This window comes from Bison bison, unplaced genomic scaffold, assembly GCF_000754665.1.
Source record: "Bison bison bison isolate TAMUID 2011002044 unplaced genomic scaffold, Bison_UMD1.0 scf7180017864317, whole genome shotgun sequence".
NCBI classification, from domain to species: domain Eukaryota; kingdom Metazoa; phylum Chordata; class Mammalia; order Artiodactyla; family Bovidae; genus Bison; species Bison bison.
In genome coordinates, this window is record NW_011494889.1 from 9,560,810 (window position 1) to 9,584,299 (window position 23,490).

Genomic DNA, 23,490 nt, shown 5'->3' on the forward strand with positions numbered 1-23,490 from the left:
GAGACATTACTTTGCCAACAAAGGTCCATTTAGTCAAGGCTATGGTTTTTCCAGTGGTCATGTATGGATGTGAGAGTTGGACGGTGAAGAAACCTGAGTGCCCAAGAATTGATGCTTTTGAACTGTGGTGTTGGAGAACTCTTGAGAGTCCCTTGGACTGCAAGGAGATCCAGTCAGTCCATCCTAAGGGAGATCAGTCCTGGCTGTTCATTGGAAGGACTGGTGCTGAAGCTGAAACTCCAGTACTTTGACCACCTGATGCAAAGAACTGACTCATTGGAAAAGACTCTGATGCTGGGAGGGATTGGGGACAGAAGGAAAAGGGGACGACAGAGGATGAGAGGGCTGGATGGCATCACCGACTCGATGGACGTGAGTCTGAGTGACCTCCGGGAGATGGTGATGGACAGGAAGGCCTGGTGTGCTGCGATTCATGGGGTGGCCAAGAGTCGGACATGACTGAGTGACTGAACTGATTGAATTTGTCTTGATTCATGGACCTAAAATTCCAGGTTCCTGTGCAATATTGCTCTTTACAGCATTGGACTTTACTTCCATCACCAGTCACGTCCACCACTGGGTGTTGTTTTTGCTTTGGCTCTGTCTCTTCATTCTTTCTGGAGTTATTTCTCCACTGATCTCCAGTAGCATATTGGGCACCTACCGACCTGGGTTGTTCATCTTTCAGTGTCCTATCTTTTTGCCTTTTCATACTGTTCATGGAGTTCTCCAAGCAAGAATACTGAAGTGTTTTTCTATTCCCTTCTCCAGTGGGCCACGTTTTGTCAGAATTCTCCACCATGACCCATCTGTCTTGGGTGGCCCTGCACACCATGGCTCATACTTTCATTGAGTTAGACAAGGCTGTGATCCATGTGATCAGTTTGATTAGTTTTCTGTGATTGTGGTTGTCATTTTGTCTTACCTCTGATGGAGAGCTTATTGGAAGCTTCCTGATGGGAAAGGCTGACTGAGGGGAAACCTGGGTATTGTTCTGATGGGCAGGGCCATGCTCAGTAAATCTTTAATCCAACTTTCTGTTGATGGGCTAATGGAATACTGGAAATAGTTTTTAAAGAATGATTTGCAGGTGAGTTTAGCATGTACCTTGGAAGGAGTTTAAGGAATTGACTGATACTGCCAGTAACATAAGTCCCTCCATACTTATCTACTTACATAAGTCAGCAAGTTTTCTCAGGGATTGACATCTATAAAAACAAACCAAAAACATAGGTCCAAAATTGATGGCGAGCCCTGTCTTATTTAGTAATATTCATTCACAAAGATTCAGATTAAAAAAAAAACACACATGGCTGCATTTATTAATAGCTATATTGCCATGTCCATTTTATTTTTCCTGTTTAATAATTATGTGACAAAATGTGTGGTGTTTCATGCTATTTTGATCAACGATGTCCCACTAGAAATAATAACAACTCAATCCAGAACAGATTGTGTTATTTTACGTATATGAGCAAATATCTTAGAAAGAGAGCACTGCTCAGCAGTGTTTGTCTAGACAGTTGACTAAATTCGGACCCTACCTAGTGCTCAGGAGAAAAGGAATAAACGCCTATCTGTTATCCTCTTTCGCCGTCCTGCCCTGAACTGAATGGAATCTACTCCGCCCCGCGTTGCCCTTCAGAGTTCTGTCGCAGCCACTCCCACCAATAGGGGGCACTCGTTCATAAGCTCCCGGGGGCGGGCCCCGAGCACGCCTCTCGCTCGCCCGGTCGAGTCTCTCGGCTTCCGTTGCGCATCGAGCAAGATGGCAGCCTCCGAGACGGTTAGGCTACGGCTTCAATTCGATTACCCGCCGCCCGGCGCCCCGCACTGCACGTCTTTCTGGCTTCTCATCGACCTGAACGGATGCCGAGTCGTCACAGACCTCATCAGTCTGATCCGCCAGCGCTTCGGCTTCAGTTCCGGGGCCCTCCTGGGCCTCTACTTGGAGGGGGCGCTCTTGCCCCCCGCCGAGAGCGCGCGCCTGGTACGAGACAACGACTGCCTCAGGTGCGCGGGCGGGGCGGCGCGCGGGCCGGGCGCGCGCCTGCGCACGCCGGGGCGCCGCCGGCTCCGGGGGCCGCGGAGCTGAGGGGCCGGCTGGCGGGGGGCTGACGAGCGGCTCTTCTGTGAACCCGGGGGCCTCTGGCCGGTCTAGTCAGGGTGGGGGACCGAACGTGGAAAAGCCCCGGCCTGCTGTCTGGGCAGGGCCCGCGTCTCTTCCAGCCTCGGTTTGCCGAGCGCTTGCTCCGCTGGGCACCGTTGTTAGGTGCGCGGCGCGGGTCTGCCTCGGACTCGGCCTTGCCCTGGCGGCTCGCGGCCCCGAGCAGACACCAACAGGCGTGTCTTCTTCCCCAGGTGCGGTTTCTCCGGTCTCGGAGCGCCTGCCATACCGCCTGCGGGCCTAGTTCTCTGTCTCATTTGGGTTCAGTTAAATAGGTGTTTGGGATCTTTTGGCTTTGAATTGGGAAACCAAAGTTTTAAATATTCTTTTGGAAATTAAAAAAAAAAATGGCACTGAGATGAGTGTGAAGGTGCAGTCGTGTAAATTGCTCACTTGTGGCTCATATGTCTCAGTAAAATGGTAAGACAGTCGTTTTGTTACAGGAAGAGGGACCCCCTTCCAGGGCCCAAAACTGGGCTCTTGTCTAACAGTAGGAAATGAATTGTCCAAGGAGACACGTGTGCTGACAAAGCAAGAGATATTGGGAAAGGGCACCCGGTGGAGAGCAGTAGGGTAAGGGAACCCAGGAGAACATTTCTGTCTCAGGGCTTGCAGTTCTATGGTGATGGGATTAGTTTCTGGGTTGTCCTTAGCCAATCATTCAGAGTCCTTCCTGGTGGTGCAGGCTTGTTCAGCCAAGAAGGGTGCCAGAGAGGATTCTGGGAGGTGGGCGGACAGGTAGTGTCTCCTTTTGACCTTTCCCAAACTCTTCTGGTTCAGTTTAGTTGCCCAGTCGTGTCTCTTTGCGACCCCATGAATCACAGCACACCAGGCCTCCCTGTCCATCATCAACTCCCGGAGTTCACTTAAACTCATGTCCATCGAGTCGGTGATGCCATCCAGCCATCTCATCCTCTGTTGTTCCCTTCTCCTCCTGCCCACAATCCCTCCCAGCATCAGGGTCTTTTCCATTGAGTCAACTCTTCGCATGAGGTGGCCAAAGTACTGGAGTTTCAGCTTTAACATCATTCCTTCCAAAGAAATCCCAGGGCTGATCTCCTTCAGAATGGACTGGTTGGATCTCCTTGCAGTCTAAGGGACTCTCAAGAGTCTTCTCCGACACCACAGTTCAAGAGCATCAATTCTTCGGCGCTCAGCTTTCTTCACAGTCCAACACTCACATCCATACATGACCACTGGAAAAACCATAGCCTTGACTAAATGGACCTTTGTTGGCAAAGTAATATCTCTGCTTTTGAATATGCTGTCTAGGTTGGTAATAACTATCCTTCCAAGGAGTAAGCGTCTTTTAATTTCATGGCTGCAGTCACCATCTGCAGTGATTTTGGAGCCCCCAAAATAAAGTCTGACACTATTTCCACTGTTTACCCATCTATTTCCCATTAAGTGATGGGACCAGAAGCCATGATCTTAGTTTTCTGAATGTTGAGCTTTAAGCTAACTTTTCCACTCTCCTCTTTCACTTTCATCAGGAGGCTTATTAGTTCCATGTTCCTTACCAGGACCTCCTGTCCTAAAACAACTCATGCAAATAGTTACTATGGTGCCTGGCCAGGGTGGGCGGTTTCAATCAGTGTTCTTCCCCTAACAGTTTCAGTTTGGATTCATATATTGGAATGATTTATTTAGGGCTTCTTTTTTTTTAATGTTAGATTTATTTATTTTGAAGGATGATTGCTTTACAGTATTATGTTGCTTTCTGCCAAACATCAACATGAATCGGCAATAGGTATACCTATGTCCCCTCCCTCTTGAATCCCCCTCCACCTCACTCTCCCATCTCACCCCTCTAGGTTGTTACAGAGCCCCAGTTTGAGTTCCGTGTCATACAGCAAATTCCCCCTGGCTGGGTGTTTTACATATGGTAGAGTGTATGTTTCCATGTTCCTCTCTTCGTGCCTCCCACCCTCTCCTTCTTCCCCAACCCGACATGTCCGTAAGTCTGCTCTTTATATCTGCATCTTCACTGCTGCCCTGCAGATAGGTTCATCAGTAGCATCTTTCTAGATTCCATATATTTGCGTTCATATATATTTGTTTTTCTCTTTCTGACTTACTTCACTCTGTATAATAGGCTCTAGTTCATCCACCTCTTTAGAACTGACTCAAATGCGTTCCTTTCTATGGCTGAGTAATAGTCCATTGTGTGTATGCAGATGAACATCTAGGGAGCTTCCATGTCCTAGCTCTTGTAAATAGTGCTGCAGTGAATATCAGGATACTTGGGTCTTTTTCAGTTTTGGTTTCCTCAGGGTATATGCCTAGTGATGGGATTGCTGGGTCATATGGTGGTTTTATTCCTAGTTTTTAAAGGACTCTCCATAGCATCTTCCATAGTGGCTGTATCAGTTTATATTCCCACCAACAGTTCAAGAGGTTTCTCTCTTCTCCACACCCTCTCCAGCATTTATTGTTTGTAGATTTTTTGATGATGGCCATTCTGACCAGTGTGAGATGATACCTCATTGTAGTTTTGATTTGCATTTCTCTAATAATGAGCGATGCTGAGCATCTTTTCACGTGTTTATTAGCCATCTGTGTGGCTTCTTTGGAGAGATGTCTGTTTAGGTCTTTTGCCCACTTTTTGATTGGGTTGTTTGTTTTTCTGGTATTGATTTATGAGTTGCTTGTATATTTTAGAAATTAATCCTTTGTTGTTTCATTTGCTATTATTTTCTCCCATTCTGAGCATTGAGTTTTCACCCTGTTTATAGTTTCCTTTGCTGTGAAAAAACTTTTAAGTTTAATTAGGTCCCATTTGTTTATTTTTGTTTTTCTTTCCATTACTCCAAGAGGTTGGTCATATAGGATCTTGCTGTGATATATGTCATAGAGTATTCTGCCTATGTTTTCCTCTAAGGGTTTTTTAGTTTCTGGTCTTACATTTAGGTGTTTAATCTGTTTTGAGTTTATCTTTGTGTATGGTGTTGTAATTTCACTCTTTTACATGTAGCTGTCCAGTTTTCCCAGCAGCACTTATTGAAAAGACTATCTTTGCCCCATTGTATATTCTTGCCTCTTTTGTCAAAAACAAGGTATCCATAGGTGCCTGGGTTTGTTTCTGGGCTTTCTATGTTGTTCCATTGGTCTATATTCCTGTTTTTGTGCCAGTTCCAAACTGTCTTGATGACTGTAGATTTGTAGGATAGTCTGAAGTCGGGAAGGTTGATTCCTCCAGCTCCATTCTTCTTCTCAAGATTGTTTGGTTACCTGGGATCGTCTGTGTTTCCGTGTGAATTGTGAGACTTTTGTTCTAGTTCTGTGGAGATTGCCATTTGTAGTTTACTAGGGCCCACACTGTGTCTGTAGGTTGCATTTGTAGTGCAGGCGCTTTCGCAATGCTCACCCCCCAGTCTAGGGGCATGGAGCGTCTCGCCATCTGTCTGTGTCATCTTCGATTTCTTCATCGGTGTCTTGCAGTTTTCTTTTATCTCCTTAGGCAGGTATATTCCTAGGTATTTCATTATTTTTGTTGCAGTAGTAAATGGAATTGATTCCTTAATTTCTCTTTCTGATTTTTCATTGTTAGTATATAGGAATGCAAGTGATTTCTGTGTATTAATTTTGTATGTACAAAATCAAGGCTTCTTATTAAAAGCTTCATTTACAGTGAAAAAAAATAGAGTTGTGAACCAGGCTACTTCCTTGTGCTTGCTCTTTGTTGAATGTTGAATATTCATTTTCCCAGAGTATGTCAGATTCATACGATTTTTTCATAGCATCAGGGAATGTAATTTGGAACAGTTGCTGTATCTTTGAGTGCATGTTTGTATCTTTCTGTCTTTCTTATAAAAGCAGGAATACTATGATTTACTAATAATGTTTATTTCCAATGACAATTTGAAATAGTCCAGGTTTCAAAAAAAGTGTTTTTCTTTTTTATTAATTCTATTCTCTTTGCAATTCAGGGACTGTTTATTATAAATAATGCATCCTCTCCTGTTACGTTTACTTTCTGATCTCTCTCCTGCTTCATGAATTAATAACTTGCTGATAGCTAATTGCGGTTGTACTTCATTTAATGAAGCATCTGAAAATTAAACTCTTTATAATGAAGTTAGCAATGTCAAAAGCAAACTATGAAAGCTCCTGTAGGAAATAAGTACAGCACCAATGGCAGGCAGAATTCTTCCTAAACACCAAATGCACAGTTGCATGTGTCAGGAAATATCTCTGCAGCTGGCTTCAGTGGTAAATGGGGCAGACCTTAGGAAAAAGTTGAATTTGGAAAAGTCCTGTATGTTTTTGTGGTTTCATGTCCCCAGTCATTTGCTTGTCTTCCTCAGACAGACTCACTTTTCTTCAGAGCTACAGAAGAAAACAATCTCTTTTCTCAACGGTACCTAATATTTTTGGAGTAGAGCGAACTAGTTTTGTGTTTCTGTATATTATCTTGTGTCATGTGGACTGGATAATTATTCCACGTTTTGCTGCTAAGTGCAGATGGTTGAGAAAGGAGAGATCATTATGGAACACGAATGATCAGGGAATTCAGCAGTAACTGAAGGGTAGGTGGGGAAATGTTGGATGGCCCTGTATAGCTGTGGAGACGGAAGCAATATTAACTTGGTGAATTTGACCAGCAGAAGGGCTTTGTTGGGATTGCCAGGAGTGCTTAGAGAATTCTCATGAGGGAACATGGGGCCTGGTTGTGGGAATCATGAGAAATAAGCCTGGAGGCTCAAGAGCATCTCCACACTTGTCTGCTGCGGTCACTTCCTCACAGCCCTTTCTTTTGAACCCCCAGAAGCTGACTCCTCTGCCCTCAGGCTGCTGACAGTGGCCTCCTGAAGGCGGTCTCCGTCTCCCCTGGGAAGAGGATGCACTCCCGTTGGCCTGGAGCCCCGTTAGTCTGCGAGGGCCGCTCTGATGAAATACCACAGGCTTAAGCAACCGAAAGTTCTCTCTCACTATTCTGGAGCCTGAAAAGATTAAGATGTTGGCAAGTTTTGGTTTTTACTGAGGCCCCTGTCCTTTGCTCGTGGGTATTTCTCTTGCTGTGTCTTCACATGACCTTTTCTCTGTTGTCACAAAAAGGCACATGACCTGATGTCTCCTTATGTGTCCAAATTTTCTCTCTCATCAGGACACCAGTCACAGTGGACTAGGGCCCACTCTAACGGCCTTACCTTAATTTTATTACCTCTTCAAAGGCTCTGTCTCTAAATACAGTCACTTTAGAGTACTCTGGGTTAGGGCTTCACAGAAGAATTTTAAGGGGACACGATTTAGCCTATTACACTCCCTGAAGAGAGCTTCACAGGCTCTCTCTGTTGAAGAGTCATTCTGTGAGGAAACAAAGTGCCTTCTCTCTTCTGTCACTCTTTGACCCTGTGACATTTGATGCTTATTATTAAATACAGAACGTTAGAGACGAGTTCTCATTTCATATTGCTGTGATCAGTAGCTCCTTGGATGGCCAGCCAAGCCCCTCTGACATGTCTGTGAGGCTGGCAGTGAGCGTGAAGAAGACAGTGTTTGAGCCAGACTGAGAGCAGTCTGGTTTCCGGAAATCTTGGATGCCAGAGAAGGCCCTTGCCATTAAGGCTGCTGCTCCTTGTGCAGCTCTGGGTCTCTTGATGCCAAATCTCATTTTGTGGCATGCTGATGGTTCGAGGAGTATAGAACACCGGGTGCTCTTGTCTGTCATATCGAGGCGCGTGCTTGTCTAATGCCCTCGGGTTTTCCCTGGACATACTGCTGTGGTGGATGTTCTTCTGTATCTTTGTGTACGTGAGCAATGACTCAGTAAGATCATTCCTAGAAGGGGTGCTATTTGGTCAAATGTTAAAATTTGATGAGTACTGTCAGGTTGGCCTCCAAAAAAGTTGTACAGGTCTGTATTTATGCCAAGAATATGTGGATTACCTCTGTTCAATATTGTGTGAAAGATAAGACAGGAGAGTGATTAAGAGATCAGGGTCTGGATTCAGAGCTCTGGATTCGAATTTTGGCTCTACGACTCGTTAACTGTGTGCCCTTGCTCAGAGGACTGACTTCTCTGCAGGCGGTGATGCCGGGGACACACGGGACCCCAGGAGATCGCAGATTCCTGCGTACACCCACTTTTTTGAATTCACCTCCATTTGATGGGACAAGTTCATTAAAAACCCACCAACTCCTGTCCTCAGAAGACATTCATTTTATTAATACATGCATTGTATTAACAAAAATTAGAGCTGACATTTAGATAGCTCTTGCTCTTAGCCCAGCACTGCTGTAAACATATATGGTAGCTCATTGAGTACTATAATTATTATCCTCATTTTCACAGATGAGAAAAGTTGAAATAATGATATTTTAAACTTAACCGAAGGCAGAAGAAGATTTGAATTCAGTCCCTTTGGCCTTGGCAGGCAATGACTGGGGGAGTGGGGAGGTGTCGGGCAGTACACATGGTCGTGTCTTTATTTATATATGATAGAATCCTCAGAGTGAACTTGCAGATTTAAAGGGAATCCCTTACATTTTAATACGTTTTACCCAGTTTGCCTGGCAAAGAGTTTAGTGAACAGGGAGTCTGTCTTAAAAATTTCTTGGAATCAAAGACAGGTAACTATACAGGTAGTCTGTTTTCACTGGTAATTATACAGGTCGTTCACTTTTCTTTGTAAAAGGACAGCTTCATTCACTTCTGTTTGTAAGCGGACAGTTACATTTGTTGTCTGTGATCCAAGTGGAGAAATGAAGAGCATTGCCAGAAAAGTGCCCACCCTAATAAGAAGGGTAGCAGGCAAGTGAGCCGTTTCTCGTTCCCTGGCTGGCATTTAGTTTCTCAATCTTTGTTCCAAACTGAAATTATCTTCAATAGCAGCAGATAGCAAGTCTGCAGCAGTCACAGGTTGAGTACCCACAGATCCTTGGTCTTGGGAATGGGTGAGGGGACGCTCAAGCTGCTCTGGAAGGCTCCTCTGAAAGCCAGGGGTCCTGCCTGCAGTGGATACAGCACGTGTGGAGTTTCAGTGAATTAATAAGCCGCAGTGACTGAACAGAAAGTCTTACATCTGTTTTCTTTTTATTTACTTATTTATTTTAATTGGAGGATAGTTACAGTATTATGACGGTTTTTGCCATACATCAGTTTAAATTGGCCACAGGTATACATGTGTCCCATACATGTGTCCCGTACATGTGTCCCCCTCCACCTTGAACCCCCCTCCCACCTCTCTCCCCACCCTACCCTCTGGGTTGTCCCAGAGCACCGGCTTTGCGTGCCCTGCTTCACGCATCGAACTTGCACTGGGCATCTATTTTACATACGGTAATGTATATGTTTCAGTGCTGTTCTCTCAAATATCCCACCCTCTCCTTCTCCCACTGAGTCCAAAAGTCTGTTCTTTACATCTGTGTTTCCTTTGCTGCCCTGCATGTAGGATCGTTGGTAGCGTCTTTCTAAATTCCATATATATACGTTAATATACGGTATTTGTCTTTCTCTTTCTGACTTACTTCACTTTGTATAATAGGCTCCGAGTTCATCCACCTCATTTGAACTGACTCAGATGTGTTCCTTTTTATAGCTGAGTGATATTCCACTGCGGTATGTATGACAGCTTCCTTATCCACTCATCTGCCAGTGGACATCTAGGTTTTTCCATGTCCTGGCTATTGTAAATGGTGCTGCGATGAACACTGGGATACACGTGTCTCTCTCACTTCTGGTTTCCTCGGGTTGTATCCTCAGCAGTGGGATTACTGGGTCGTATGGCAGTTGTATTCCCAGTTTTTTTTTTTAAGGAATCTCCACACTGTTCTCCATAGTGGCTGTACCAGTTTGCATTCCCACCAATGATGTAAGAGCATTCCCTTTTCTCTATAGCCTCTCCAGCATTTATTGTTTGTGGACTTTTTGATGATGGCCATTCTGACCGGTCTGAGATGATACCTCACTGTGGTTTTGATTCGCATTTCTCTGATAATGAGCGATGTTGAGCATCTTTTCACGTGTCCGTTGGCCATCTGTGTGGCTTCTTTGGAGAGATGTCTGTTTAGGTCTTCTGCCCACTTTTTGATTGGGTTGTTTGTTTTTCTGGTATTGAGCTGCATGAGCTGCGTGTATATTTTGGAGATTAATTCTTTGTCAGTTGTTTCATTTGCTGTTATTTTCTCCCACTCTGAAGTCTGTATTTTCACCTTGCTTATAGTTCCCTTCGTTGTGCAAAAGCTTTTAAGTTCAACTGGGTCCCATGTGTTCATTTTTGTTTTTCTTTCCATTACTCCAGGAGGTGGGTCATGTAGCATCTTGCTGTGATTTATGTCATAGAGCGTTCTGCCTATGTTTTCCTGTAAGAGTTTTATAGTTTCTGGTCTTACATTTAGGTCCTTAATCCATTTTGAGCTTATTTTTGTGTGTGGTGTCAGAAAGTGTTCTCATTTCACTCTTTTACATGTAGTTGACCACTTTCCCAGCACCACTTGTTGATGAGATTGTGTTTTCTCCATGATATGTTTTTTTGCCTCCTTTGTCAAAGATAAGGTGTCCATAGGTGCGTGGACTTCCTGCATCTATTTTCAAAGTGTGATGAAAAGTTTGGTACTAATTATCATCTCAGAATTCAAACCTGAATCATTGCATTGCTACAAGTGAAAACAAATCGATCAAAGATGTGATGGAAAGTTCCGTATCCGTCAAGTTCCTCAGTTGTTCTTAGATTCACAGTATGCCAGACTAGCTTTTGCCAGTTTAAGGGTTACTTCCTTGCTGCTAGGTGCTGACGTCCACAGCTGAGAACAGCAGGCAATGAGTTTTTATTATGTAAGTCCCTGCTATTTCAGAGTTTTATTTCTCTCTGTGTCCTCCTTCTGGTGTCAGTAGCTTTTATTTTATCTTTATGTGTATGTGTCTGTATATTTGTGTATTCTGAAGAATAACGGAGGATTTTTTTCAACTACCACATTGAGATAAATCCATAGGATTAATGTACCTTCAAAAATATAAAGAATGCTTATAATCTATTTTATTACTCACTGGTTGTACTTTATTTTCAAATATGATTGTCTGCATTGTTCCCTGGTCACTAAAAGTACTTGATGAAAGGTATAGCTGTATGTAAATATATTGAAAGAATAATGTTTGTTTTTAGCAGGCATTTTTAAACACCCACTGTGTGCTTGACATTGGTGACGCTCACTGAGGTTTCTGTCACTCTGGCTGTGCATATTAGAATTAACTGTCGCCAGTCCATGGAGGAACAGAATTCCTTTACTACAGTAAAGTGCTGTTGGGTGAACTGTGTATTAGAGTTCTCCAGAGAAACAGAAACAATACGAGCTGACACAGACATGAGCTGTAGATGTAGAAATGAGGTTTTCAGTAAGGACTTGGCTCATGAGATTATGGAGACTGAGAAGTCCCAAGATCTGCAGTTGGCAATCTGGAGACCGGGGAAAGCTGATGATAAACTTCCAGCCCAAGTGCAAAGGCCTGAGAACCAGGAAAGCTGATGGTATATTTCAGTCTGATTCCTAGTCTAAACGAAGAGACATTTTTCTGATGTCCCAGCTGAAAGATAGGCAGGGGGTGGCAATTCCTCTTGCTCAGCCTTTTATTCTGAGTCCCATTCATATTGGGAGCGTCTGCTCACAAAGGCGGGCTTCCCAGTGGCACTGGTGGTGAAGAATCCGCCTCCCAATGCAGGAGACTAAGAGATGGGAGTTCAATCCCTAGGCTGGGAAGATCCCCTGGAGGAGGGCACAGCAACCCATTCCAGTATTCTTGCCTGGAGAATCCCATGGACATAGCAGCCTGGTGGGCTACAGTCCATAGGGTCATGAAGGGTTGGGCACGACTGAAGCGACTTAGCACACACACATGCTCACAAAGGCAGTCAGTCTATTTAGTGTACAAATTCAGATGTTAATCTCATTCTGAAACACCCCCACACACACACCCAGAACAGTGTTTAACCAAATATCTGGGTACCCCAGGGCCTATTGACCAATCTGGGGTCAATAGGGTCAGATTGAAAGTGAAAGTCACTCAGTCATGTCTGAGTCTTTGCAACCCCATGGACTATATATAGTTCATGTAATTCTCTAGGCCAGAATACTGAAGTGGATACCTGTTCCCTTCTCCAGCAGATCTTTCCAACCCGGGGATTAAACCCAGTTCTCCCACATTGCAGGTGGATACTTTACCAGCTGAGCCAAGAGGGAACCCCAGGAATACTGGAGTGGGTAGCCTATCCCTTCTCTAGGGGATCTTCCTGACCCAGGAATTGAATCAGGGTCTCCTGCATTGCAGGCAGATTCTTTACTGACTGAGCTATCCAGGGAAGCCAGGTTGATACATGAAATTAATAATCACCAAATGTTATAGAATTTTATAATGGCTGTCAGTACAGTTTAAAACATGTTCAGTGTTTTCCTAAATTCAAACAAAATAAAAATGAAATCTGATTAAAAAAATAGCTTACAACTAAAAACACAATGGGTAATCAGCATTGTCACCATTTAGGGTAGGCACATAACATAGTGGAAAGGTTGTGAACTTTGGGATTAGACGAACAAGCTTGAGTTACATTTCTGTGACTTACTGGCTGTGGATCCTGGGCAGTTACTTGTATGAACTGTAATTTGGTGATCAGTTTTAAAATGAAAAGAAACCTACTTCATGATGGAGTTTAGATGAAAGAAAATCTAATGTTAGGATGCAGTAGATGATCAATAAATAAAACTAGTTATTTGAAAGTTGACCATAAGTGACGCCATAGATCATTTTGTTAAAAAGAGCCTTTTATCTTGAAGTGATTTGACCTTTATTTCATTGCCTGATGTAGTCATGTTAGCGTATAACTATGTCCTGGAGACATGCTTATGAATTACTAAAGCTTTCTCTCTTGTTCTTTTAACAGAGTTAAATTAGAAGAGAGAGGAATTGCTGAGAGTCCTGTAACAGTTAGTAATGGGGATAGTATTCGTTTATCACCTAGAAAAGCAAAGAAACGGGCATTTAAGTTGGACGAAGATGAAGAAACTGAACTAGATTACAGAAATTCAAAGAAGCATTGGAAGAGGCATGAGAACAATAACAGTGAGAAGACCTTGGATTTAGAACCGAAAGCCACCACAGACCAGAGTGTGAGTAAAAAAAACAAGAGGAAAAACAAAGCCATGTGTGATGCAGTGGAGGTTGATGATGGAGAGACTGAAAAAAAATTGCCAAAGAAAAAGGAGAAACGTGAATATAAAAAACATGCCAAGACTCCCAAGTCTTCTAAAGCACAGTCTGTGAAAGAGTGGACCATCCAGAAGTGCAGCCCTAAAGCTCTTCCTGCTAGAAACAGCCTTGTGAAAGCCAAAAGGAAAGGTGGCATGGTCGTCCGTACAAAAGACAGTCCTGATTCCTCCTCAGAGTCTGAGTCTTACCACGAATCAACCAGTGATGGTCTCAGCAACGTCATCTTGGAGGTCAGACATTCCTCAGAGAAAATCTCGACTGACGTGTCAAAGGAGGGATCCTCTGTGAAAACTACAGCTGCAAACAAAGTGGCTCCAAAAACTGGTTTTACCTCTGTCCCTGTCAAGGGCAAGACCTCCAGAACATCATCATCTAGTTCAGACTCTAGTTCAGAGTCAGACGATCAATGCGTGATGCCAAAAAGCACCCCAGAGTGTACTGCAGAGTTCTTAAAAACTGTAGGCCTCTTTGTGGGAAGAAATTGTCCAGGGCCATCATCACAGGCTCCAAACACCGCTGGATGGAAGCAGTCGGACCTAAACAGTGGCAGTCGGACCCAAACAGTCCTCTGTCCTCCTCCCAACGTGACTCTCCCCACCAGTTTGGGAAGAGGTTGGGGTAGAGGAGAGGACCTTCTTTCCTGGAAGGGAGCGAGGGGCCGGGGTATGCGGGGGAGAGGTCGAGGACGAGGGCATGCTGTTCCCTATGTTTTAAATAGAAACGCCGACTATCAGAAGCAACAGCAGTTGAATGAAATGGTGACAAACTCATCTACCATCATCCAGGTAAGTATTACTGTGAGCTCATGTCTTCCCCTTTCCTCGTGTTGTGTGTCTGGAGTTGATGTCGGGGTTCACGTTTTCTCACCAGTAACAAAATCTCATGACTAATACTGTTTTTCAGAATCCCATAGAGACACAAAAGAAGGACTACAGTCTCTTACCACTGTTAGCAGCTGCCCCTCAAGTCGGAGAAAAGATTGCATTTAAGGTATATATTTAAAAAACAACAACAGTTAACAACAAAAGAGTTTATTCGTCTTCCCAATAAACTTATTCATTAGCACATTAGATTACATTTGTATTTATAAATTAATATAATTTATGTTAATAAAATTTAATGAATTATTAAACTAATTTATATTTATAAAAACTCTTCCTGAATCATTATCTTTCATGTTCTCTTGCCAAGCATGTAGTAGGTGCCCAGTAATTATTTTCCGAGTGAATAAAAATGGCTCAGCCTGATGTCTGGAACACAGCAAGTGCTCAATAAAAAAAGGCTCTACATGTCACCTCCAAACCTCCCAAAACCCCCCAAAGAACCTTTCCTACTTGAACCCCTGCTTTGCTACAGGCCCTTGGTAGGGCTTCCTGAGTGGTGGAGTAAGCACCCAAACATGGCATGCTTTGTTTTCTCAGGAGTAAGGAAAAGGAAACACGGGGTATCTGTATTTGTGAGTTTTTTTCTTCTTTTTTAGCTTTTGGAACTAACATCCAATTATTCTCCTGATGTCTCTGACTACAAGGTAAGGGTCTTTATTTACAAATAATCAAATGTCAGTACATTAAAGAAGCTAAAATCATGTTTGATACTGCTAATTACAGATAACAGATTTTTACGGAGTAAACAGTGCCATAAAGTAGAAAATAAAAATATTATCAAAATGTAAACTTTTTAATAATATCACTTTGAAGTCTCCCAGTGTTACTTTTCTTAATACCTAGGAGGAATATAGAATGAGAATAACAAATTTTTTTTTTTACTCAGTTTTTTCTAATCAGCTTAGATACACAAAGTTATTTGAGTATCCCTCCCCATGATCCTCATCTTTGAAAGGAAATAAAATAGCTCTTAGTCAGAAAGGGCTTCCCAGATGGCTCAGTGGTAAAGAATCTATCTGCCAGTGTAGGAGATGCGGGTGATATGGGTTCAATCCCTGGGTCGGGAAGATCCCCTGGAGTAGGAAATGGAAATCCACTCCGGTATTCTTGCCTGGAGAATCCCGTGGACAGCGGAGCCTGCCGGGTGAGCACGCACGCACAGACTCAGCCAGAAAATTTGATTATTTTCGGCATGGGAATCTATTTCATATATTTATGAATTCCTATTGGTTCAGTCAGTTCAGTGCCTCAGTCGTGTCCGACTCTGCAATCCCATGCATGGACTGCAGCATGCCAGGCTTCCCTGTCCATCATCAGCTCCTGGATCTTGCTCAAACTCATGTCCCTTGAGTCGGTGATGCCATCCAACCATTTCATCCTCTCTCGTCCCCTTCTTCTGCCTTCAATCTTTCCCAGCATCAGGGTCTTTTCCAATGAGTCAGTTCTTCGCATCAGCTGGCCAAAGGATTGGAGTTGCAATAAGTATTTAGGACTGATTTCCTTTAGGATGGAGTGGTTGGATCTTGCAGTCCAAGGGACTCTCAAGAAAGAGTCTTCTCCAACACCACAGTTCAGAAGCATCAATTCTTTGGTGCTCAGCTTTCTGTATAGTCTAACTCTCACATCCATACGTGACTACTGGAAAAACCACAGCTTTGACTAGACGGACCTTTGACGGCAAAGTAATGTCTCTGCTTTTTAATATGCTGTCTAGGTTGGTCATAGCTTTTCTTCCAAGGAGCAAGTGTCTTTTAATTTCATGGCTGCACTCACCATCTGCAGTGATTTTGGAGCCCAAGAAAACATTGTTTCCCTATCTATTGGCCATTGTTTCCCCATCTATTTGCCATGAAGTGATGAGATCAGATGCCATGATCTTCGTTTTCTGAATGTTGAGTTTAAGCCAACTTTTTCACTCTCCTCTTTCACTTTCATCAGGAGGCTCTTTAGTTCCTCTTTTCTTTCTGCCATAAGGGTGGTGTCATCTGCGTATATGAGGTTATTGATATTTCTCCTGGCAGTCTTGATTCCAGCTTGTGCTTCATCCAGCCCAGCATTCCTATTGGTTCCTATGATCTAATATGGTTTCTTTTGCCTTACCAGTTAACCACAGGTAATTCACAAATATTATCCTTGGAATTTCCTCATTTAATATTTGTGTGGGACTTCATACTAGCATATGAACTTCATCACAGTTCAGCAAAAGTGTGACTCAGTAGGATTATAGAATTACATGTTTTCTTCCTTTTCTTACCCATTCAAAATTTTGTTAAAATCTTGTTAAAATGCATACTTTCTTATTTTGATGTGCAATTCAGAATGTAAGTCCATTTTTAAAGGAAATAATCGATAATGTTAACATAGTAATATAGATAAGGTACAACGGTGAATCAATCTGAATTGATACCTTGGAAGTCTTTTAAAATCGTGTTAAGAATCTTTGTTCAAAAGCAGGCTAGAAGAAGAATCAGTTCACGGAGAGATTTGGTTGGTTAGTTCTGGGTAATTGGTGTATTTCCATCTTTTCATCTTAGTTCCTTAATATAGGTGACCACATAACTTATCATCTACATCAGAACACTTGCAAATGAAAAGAAGTACTATTGTATTGATAATTTATATTGAAGGGAAACATAAATGGACCTGTCTTAGGCAGACCAGGATGTTTTTTCACCCTACTACAGATGATTAATTTAATTCTGCAGTATGTGAGGAAATGGAAATAAACCTGGAATTTATATGTCCCACAACCTGTATCAGTCATTGATTCTAGATGATACAGATTTTTAAAATGCGTATTAAATAGATGTTGGTCATTACAGTTATTTTGGAAAGCTGTTTGCCACTTTGTTTCCAGTATTTTTAGGACTTTTTTGAAGTTGCTTTCCAAACCATTTCAAGAGTGAAAATCAGTGTTACTTTTTTGCTTTGATGTCAAATGCTGTTATCCAGCTAGATCATTAGCTTTATTCATTAAGCTTGTCTTTAAAAGTCAAAGCTGTCTTCAAAGAATGTAGTCTCCCCAACCCCCCGCCCCGACCCTGTCTAATATGTATCCATGGGATTTTAATTTATGGAGGTGACTGAGTGATAACACAGCAGAGTCAGTGCTACTGAAGAGAGGAATTTATTATTTACATTTCCCAAGAGAAAGGAGAATGCCACGCCAGGCAGGAGTCCAGGTGCCAGCAGCTGGCTGTGGCCGGGAGGCGGGGGCAGGAGTGAGGCGCTTCCATCCGGGTCTCCTCGGGGTTGGCGGGCAGGCTAGTTTGGATAACTAGAGGCTGTGGGCTCTAGGGCTGTTCCTAGCCGTGTAGCGCCTGCACCAGGGATGATTTAGACGAGAAATGTGGCCTGCTGTGGGAGTTATGTTTCAAATACATGTTGACTTATTTAAAAATTTTTTTGTTGAAATAAAATTCACATAAAACTCACCATCTTAACTATTTTTAAGATGTTTTAGCACATTCATCATACTTCACATGTTGATTTTTGACTTGGACTTTTATTTTTGAAAGGAAGGAAGAATATTAAGCCATAACCCGGAGACCCAGCAAGTAGACATAGAAATTCTTTCATCCTTACCTGGTGAGTCTTCTAGAAAGATATTTGAAAGCGTAGGCTCTTCACCTCCGCACTGGTTTCTGAATAGCTTCTATGCGCAGGAGCCGCTGTCTTCCTTGGCCGCCCTGGTTATGGTGCCCTCTGCTGCCTCCGTCCGCGCAGAGGGCCTGGGGGTGGGCCGCGCGGCGCTTCGGCTAGTGGGGTTTCGTGTCTGCTGAGAGTTGTTGGGTTTGTTCCCCAAACTGTTAGGCACGTTGTTCTTATTATTGTAACCATTTAATATAATAAAATTACATATATTAATGAAAATTGATGGCAAAAAAAAATTGTCTATGAAACTTAAATTGAATGGTGACTCAGGATTGTTGATGAAAATTTTGCTTTTGAATTACATGTGATGGGTTAGCTATAAGAGTTTGGGAGGAATTTGATAAAAATCTGAGAAGATTCTGCACTTAAATTGTGTTGCTAATTTTATATTCTTGCGTCCACTTAAAAAACAAAAACAAAAAACCTCGGGACTTTTCCTGGCAGTTGGGTGGTTAAGCCTCCATGCTCCCAGTGCAGAGCGTGTGGGTTTGATCCCTGGTGGGAGAACTAAGATCCTCCATGCTGTGCGGCATGACCAGAAAACCAAACAAAACCCCTCAAAACTCAAAAACTGGAAATCGCATATATGCATTAGGGATAAAGTTTATAAAAGAAAGACAGCTCCAGTCAGTGACTCATAAGACCTACTAGCTCTGTTTGAAAAGGTTGGCAAATGAATATACTTCTCTGTGTTAAATCAAAATAAAATGTCAGAAATATGTGTAGCCACACTCTCATGCATTATTTTAAATGGTTCCCTGCTTTATGCCTGAATCACCCCACCCATTTTTGGTTCTGAAACCCTGGAATAACAGGGCTTTTATTGTGTATGGCTTAACTTGGGTTGTGTTTGCAGGGGTCCCTGGCCAGAGATTAGAGGCGATCCCTTTTTCTTTAGCAGACTGCAAGGAATTAAGTATTTTCTGTTCATGTTTAAATAAGATAGTAAAAGAGTCAAGACTGTAGTATGTAAGAATCATTCAAAAAGATTTTTCAGGGGATTCCCTCGTGGTCCAGTGGTTAGGGTCTGACGCTTCTCTACTGGGGCTCAGTCCCTGGTTGGGGAACTAAGATCCTGCAAGGTGTGAGGGCACCCAGAAAAAACCCAAACAAAAAACCTTACACTGGTTTTCCAGCTCTCTTCTGGTTAGATTTCATTTGAAGAAATCCTCCTTAGGAATGTTGGACAGAGGTTTGTCCGTGGTCAAATTCTGTGGACACAGCCTGATCACTTCTTGTCAGGTGATTGACAGTGATGATATCCAATTAGAACTTTTGTTTTGGGGAGCATCAAGGAACACTTGATCTGTTTTGTAGCAGAAATACAGGTAGTCCTCACTTTGCATAGTTCTAATGAATTTCAGTTACCATGGTTTTGTTACATAGAACCAGTCTCCAGTGACACTGGTATATTAACTCTTCTTTTTAAAAATATTTGTTTATTTCTTTGACTGCACTAGGTCTTAGTTGTAGATCTGAGTTGCAGGATCTTCAGTTGTAGCGTGTGGGATCTAGTTAGCCGACCAGGGGTCACACCTGGGCTCCCTGCATTGCGAGTGTGGAGTCTTAGCCACTGGACCCCCAGGGAAGCCCCTGTTAGCTGTGAGTGAATGTGTGAAGTACCACCAGCTCTCCAGCCCACGGATCACTGCCCAGTCACGGTGCCCATTGCGATCAGTGACCCGTCGCCTTGCCTCTTTCACTGTTTGGCGGTGGGTCGCGGCGCGTGTTACCCAGTCCCCACACCATAGCCCAGTGTGTGTTGTGGTGCCTCCTGGTCTCAGTGATAAACCCACGTGTCACTTTACAAAAGTGGGGAATTGAAATAGGGACTTGGCCAACAAAAATGAAAGCATAACAAAGAAACAAAAAGTGATAATGCTAAAAGTAACATCCAAATTGAATTTAAGTGAAATCATAGAAGAAATAGCTCACTGTGGAAATGCTGACTTTGAGCTTTCTGTGAACTTCTTGACATCAGTGAGGAAAGTGGTCATGATGAAAGGAATAAGGATGTCCTAGAAATTACATCAGCAAAAAAATGAACAAAGCTGTGAAAAAGAAACTCTCAGATCTATCTCATAACATTCAAAACTCAAAGGATAACTTGCTGGAAGTGGACCCAAACAGAAGGGAGTGTGACAGCTGTGCCAGGCATGGAAAAGATCCTCGCTCTGCACTGTGGTCAGATGGCAAGGGGGCGAGCGCTGATCAAACCACCCGGGATATGTGTGGACACAGAGCATTCTCTAATTCACATTTTTTCTGTTTTAAATTAGGTCAGTATCCTACATAAATAGCAGTTTTACTGTGTTTTCATTTCCCTATACAGTAAAGGTTTGAATGTTCTGACAAATTTTGAAGATCATGAGACAGTCATAAGTTTCCCCATTGGTTAAGATTGTTTTGCATGATTTCAGCTTGTGTGGTCATTTTTATAGCCCCACCCTACCATATAAAATGAAGACTGCTGTGTTAACCAAGGAAGCATGTATAATTTCTGCGGACACAGCAAGATACAAGAATTTTGCAGAATTCACATTACCTTCTCTTGTTGAAACAAACCAGTTCTGGGGGGGTGGGGATTATCTTGTGGTCACACGTGCTTTTCTGGGATTGCTAGTGCTAGTATATCAGCTCCCTTCTTTTCTGTGAAGGGAGGATGGTCACTGACAAGTGCCTGAGAAGCCCGTCTGCTGACACAGGCTTTACAGCATCTCCTGTCACTGAGCACTCCATGCTTTCCTGTGTGCACCAGCCTCCACATCAAGGGACACTTCGTTTGTGGTGGTTTTTCTAATGATATAAATTCCCTGTAGAGGAACTTTTTCACTACTGGGAAATGACTTATTGTCTCTCCTTCCTACCCTCTGGTTTCAGCCATGAAAGAACCTGGGAAATTTGATTTGGTTTATCACAACGAAAATGGAGCTGAGGTAGTGGAGTACGCGGTGACGCAGGAGAAGAGGGTAGGCGTGCTTCTCTTTTCGGGATTGCTGGGCCGTCCTTTTGCTTGACTGGCTGCTGGTGGTCTGGAAGGTGACACTGCAGCTTCCTGCATTGCCTGCGTAAAATCAGAGAGGATCCCGGCCTTGGGGGGGTCTCCAGACGTCTCCACCACGTCTCCTTACAGTCACCACTACCTCCCAAGAGTTACCATGATTCTGACTTAGAGCAGTGCAGATAATTTTGAAGAATGACGCACAATGATGAATCTGTCTTCTGATTTTGTTTAAGTCCTTAAATTGCCATTTTAGGAAGTATATGGTTTAGAGCTTTGTTGGCAGCCAGATGCTGGAATGGCTGCCTCATTAGAGTATGGTAGCATTGAAGTGAATAGAATTTATTTTTAAGAAACCGCTTCTTAAGGTGTTTATATTTGAAATGTTATGATATTATTCTGAAGTTTTAGTATTGCAAAGTCACGTTTTATCTGAAATATAAACTTGTGGAAACCCTAACCAGACTGTATGTTTTGCTTTGTCTTTAGGATAGATGACACTCAGGGATTTACTCCAAAAGCACATTTTTAGGGTCTGTGGTAGGCCCTGCAGATTTGGCCCTGTATCCCGTACTTCTTTATTTGCAATATATGCAGCCCCACTTTTTTGTTGAAATGTATTCTTGGAAACTACACTGGAAAATTAAATGTTGAAGGCTTTCCTCTTGGAGGCCTGAAGTAGGGCCTGTAATTACGTTTTTGGACACTAGATGGCTCTCATTATTCATCCAGATGGCCTTCACTAGCTTTGCTTTCTCTTGGTAAAATGTGAAATAACTCCTCTGTTTTTAGGCAGCACAGGAAAAGAACCATAGAGCTGAATGAAAGGGCATCAGCAGCCTAGTGATAACCCTCTGGGCCGTATCTGCCTCCCAAGAAGTCTGCAGACTGCCTGTCCATAGAGACTGGTTGGGCAAATCCTTCTGACCCCTTGGTAACCAGCTGGTACCACCCGGCCCCAGCCCATGCTCTAAATCAAAGAAAGATGAAATATGTTTAATATAAAATTTAGCTGTGTTCTAGGTAAACAAGGCCTTCTACCTTAGTTGAACTGAATTTACTGGGACTCAAATTACCTCCAGTCCTCAAGCATTCTTTGCAAATGGAAATTGAAGTTTTTAACTGACTAAAATTCATATGACCTCAAAATGACGTCTCTAAACTGAATATTTTCTGTTTTTCCTCAGATAACCGTTCTTTGGAGAGAGTTAATTGATCCAAGACTGATTATTGAATCTCCGAGTAACACATAAAGTGTGGAGCTTCCCTGAGTATGACCTCTCCACCTCGTGGTTTATAAATGTCTTATTTGTGAAAGTGACTATAACCTGAACTGTTTTTTTTTTTAAAAGAAGATTTGTGAGTTGTATGCATTTTCGGTTATCTTCCATTTGCTGCATAGGAAAAAATCTACCTCATCATTTAAAAGAACATGGGTGTTGCTTTTGTAGATCTTTTTTTTTCCAGGCTTAATCTTAGTAACAAAATTTACAACAAGACATTCCTTCAGGCATCATTTATAAAAACAATACGTATGGTTTCTTCTCCTTTTTATTTTTTTCAACCATCAAGTAGCTTATCGTCAGTAGGAGTTTGTAATACCAAATACAGAAAGTGCTGTATATCTTGTCTCAGTAAGTTTTATTAAGTAACGTTTTAAAACATGAAAGCATGTTACTTGACTTAATTTTTTAAAATTTAAGTTGTTCCATTCAACGTGGAACATCTTATACATTTCAAGTGTTTTATACTTGTGATTGTCAGGAGTTAACCAGTAGCTGGGTTTGTTACAGGCAATGAGTTAAGGAATCCTTTCACACTTTTCTCACCTTTAAGATGAAGGATTCTCAGGGCCTGTGGAGAGCAGTGAAAATAAGTCTGTGTGCCTGGGGAAGAACTGGGGCCCTACTCGAGGGGGTGGATTCACTGTGAGCTCAGGCCAGGGTGACCCGCCCAGCCACTCGATCCCGGGCGCCTGGCTAAGTGTGCTGTGCTGGAGTGAGGGTCTTGAACAGAAACTTCCTTTTCTGTTATTATTCAACACAAAGCTAAAAAAGGCTGAAATATATACTGTGAAAATTGTTTTAACAAAACATCAGATCCCTCCTTTGGCTTTGCAGATTTTTAAATAAAATCATATTGAACTAAACTTTCCTGCTGAGTCATCTTGTTTGGGTTTTGCAGATTGTTACCTTGTTTTATAATAATGCAGAAGATTAAAATTTTCTGTAACAAGGTTTGCCTTGACTAAAGACTCTGATGTCGCAAGGTCTAGTTCGGTGGAGTTCACTAGATCTGGGAGCAACTGAATCAAAGGAAATGTTGTCTACTTTTAAGTTGCATGACATTGATATGCATCAAAGTTGGTATTTACTGATTTTTAAACGAGAAGTATGACTCCAGAAAGAGTGAGATTAACGTGAATGATGGAATCCTGGTTCTGGGGTCCTGGTGTAAACATGCTTTCTTTCCAGGGTTTAGAAAACAAGACAAATGGTAAAGGCCAATGGGTGCGTGAAAACAGTGCTCAGCACCACTGGTCATCAGGGAAGTCAAAACCACAGCGAGACGCCACCTCGCACCT

The 23,490-nt window shown here is 42.6% G+C and overlaps 1 protein-coding gene across 1 annotated transcript; it reads left to right on the forward strand.

The window, feature by feature from the left end:
- The first annotated feature begins 1,749 nt into the window (after window positions 1–1,749).
- COIL (coilin) lies at window positions 1,750–23,052 on the forward strand. The gene is made up of 7 exons (XM_010852925.1): window positions 1,750–2,013; window positions 13,042–14,152; window positions 14,271–14,357; window positions 14,848–14,895; window positions 17,770–17,839; window positions 20,786–20,874; window positions 22,094–23,052. The coding sequence occupies exons 1-7, from the start codon at window positions 1,769–1,771 to the stop codon at window positions 22,157–22,159; spliced, it is 1,716 nt and encodes a 571-aa protein (XP_010851227.1). The 5' UTR covers window positions 1,750–1,768; the 3' UTR covers window positions 22,160–23,052.
- The last annotated feature ends 438 nt before the right edge of the window (window positions 23,053–23,490 follow it).

What these genes read in the sequence shown, in the direction of transcription:
- COIL (XM_010852925.1), top strand. Translation starts at nt 1,769, where the DNA reads ATGGCAGCCTCCGAGACGGTTAGGCTACGGCTTCAATTCGATTACCCG. An exon ending in CGAGACAACGACTGCCTCAG is followed by an intron (nt 2,014 to 13,041) that starts GTGCGCGGGCGG and finishes TTCTTTTAACAG; the next exon opens with AGTTAAATTAGAAGAGAGAG. An exon ending in AATTCTTTCATCCTTACCTG is followed by an intron (nt 17,840 to 20,785) that starts GTGAGTCTTCTA and finishes CTCTGGTTTCAG; the next exon opens with CCATGAAAGAACCTGGGAAA.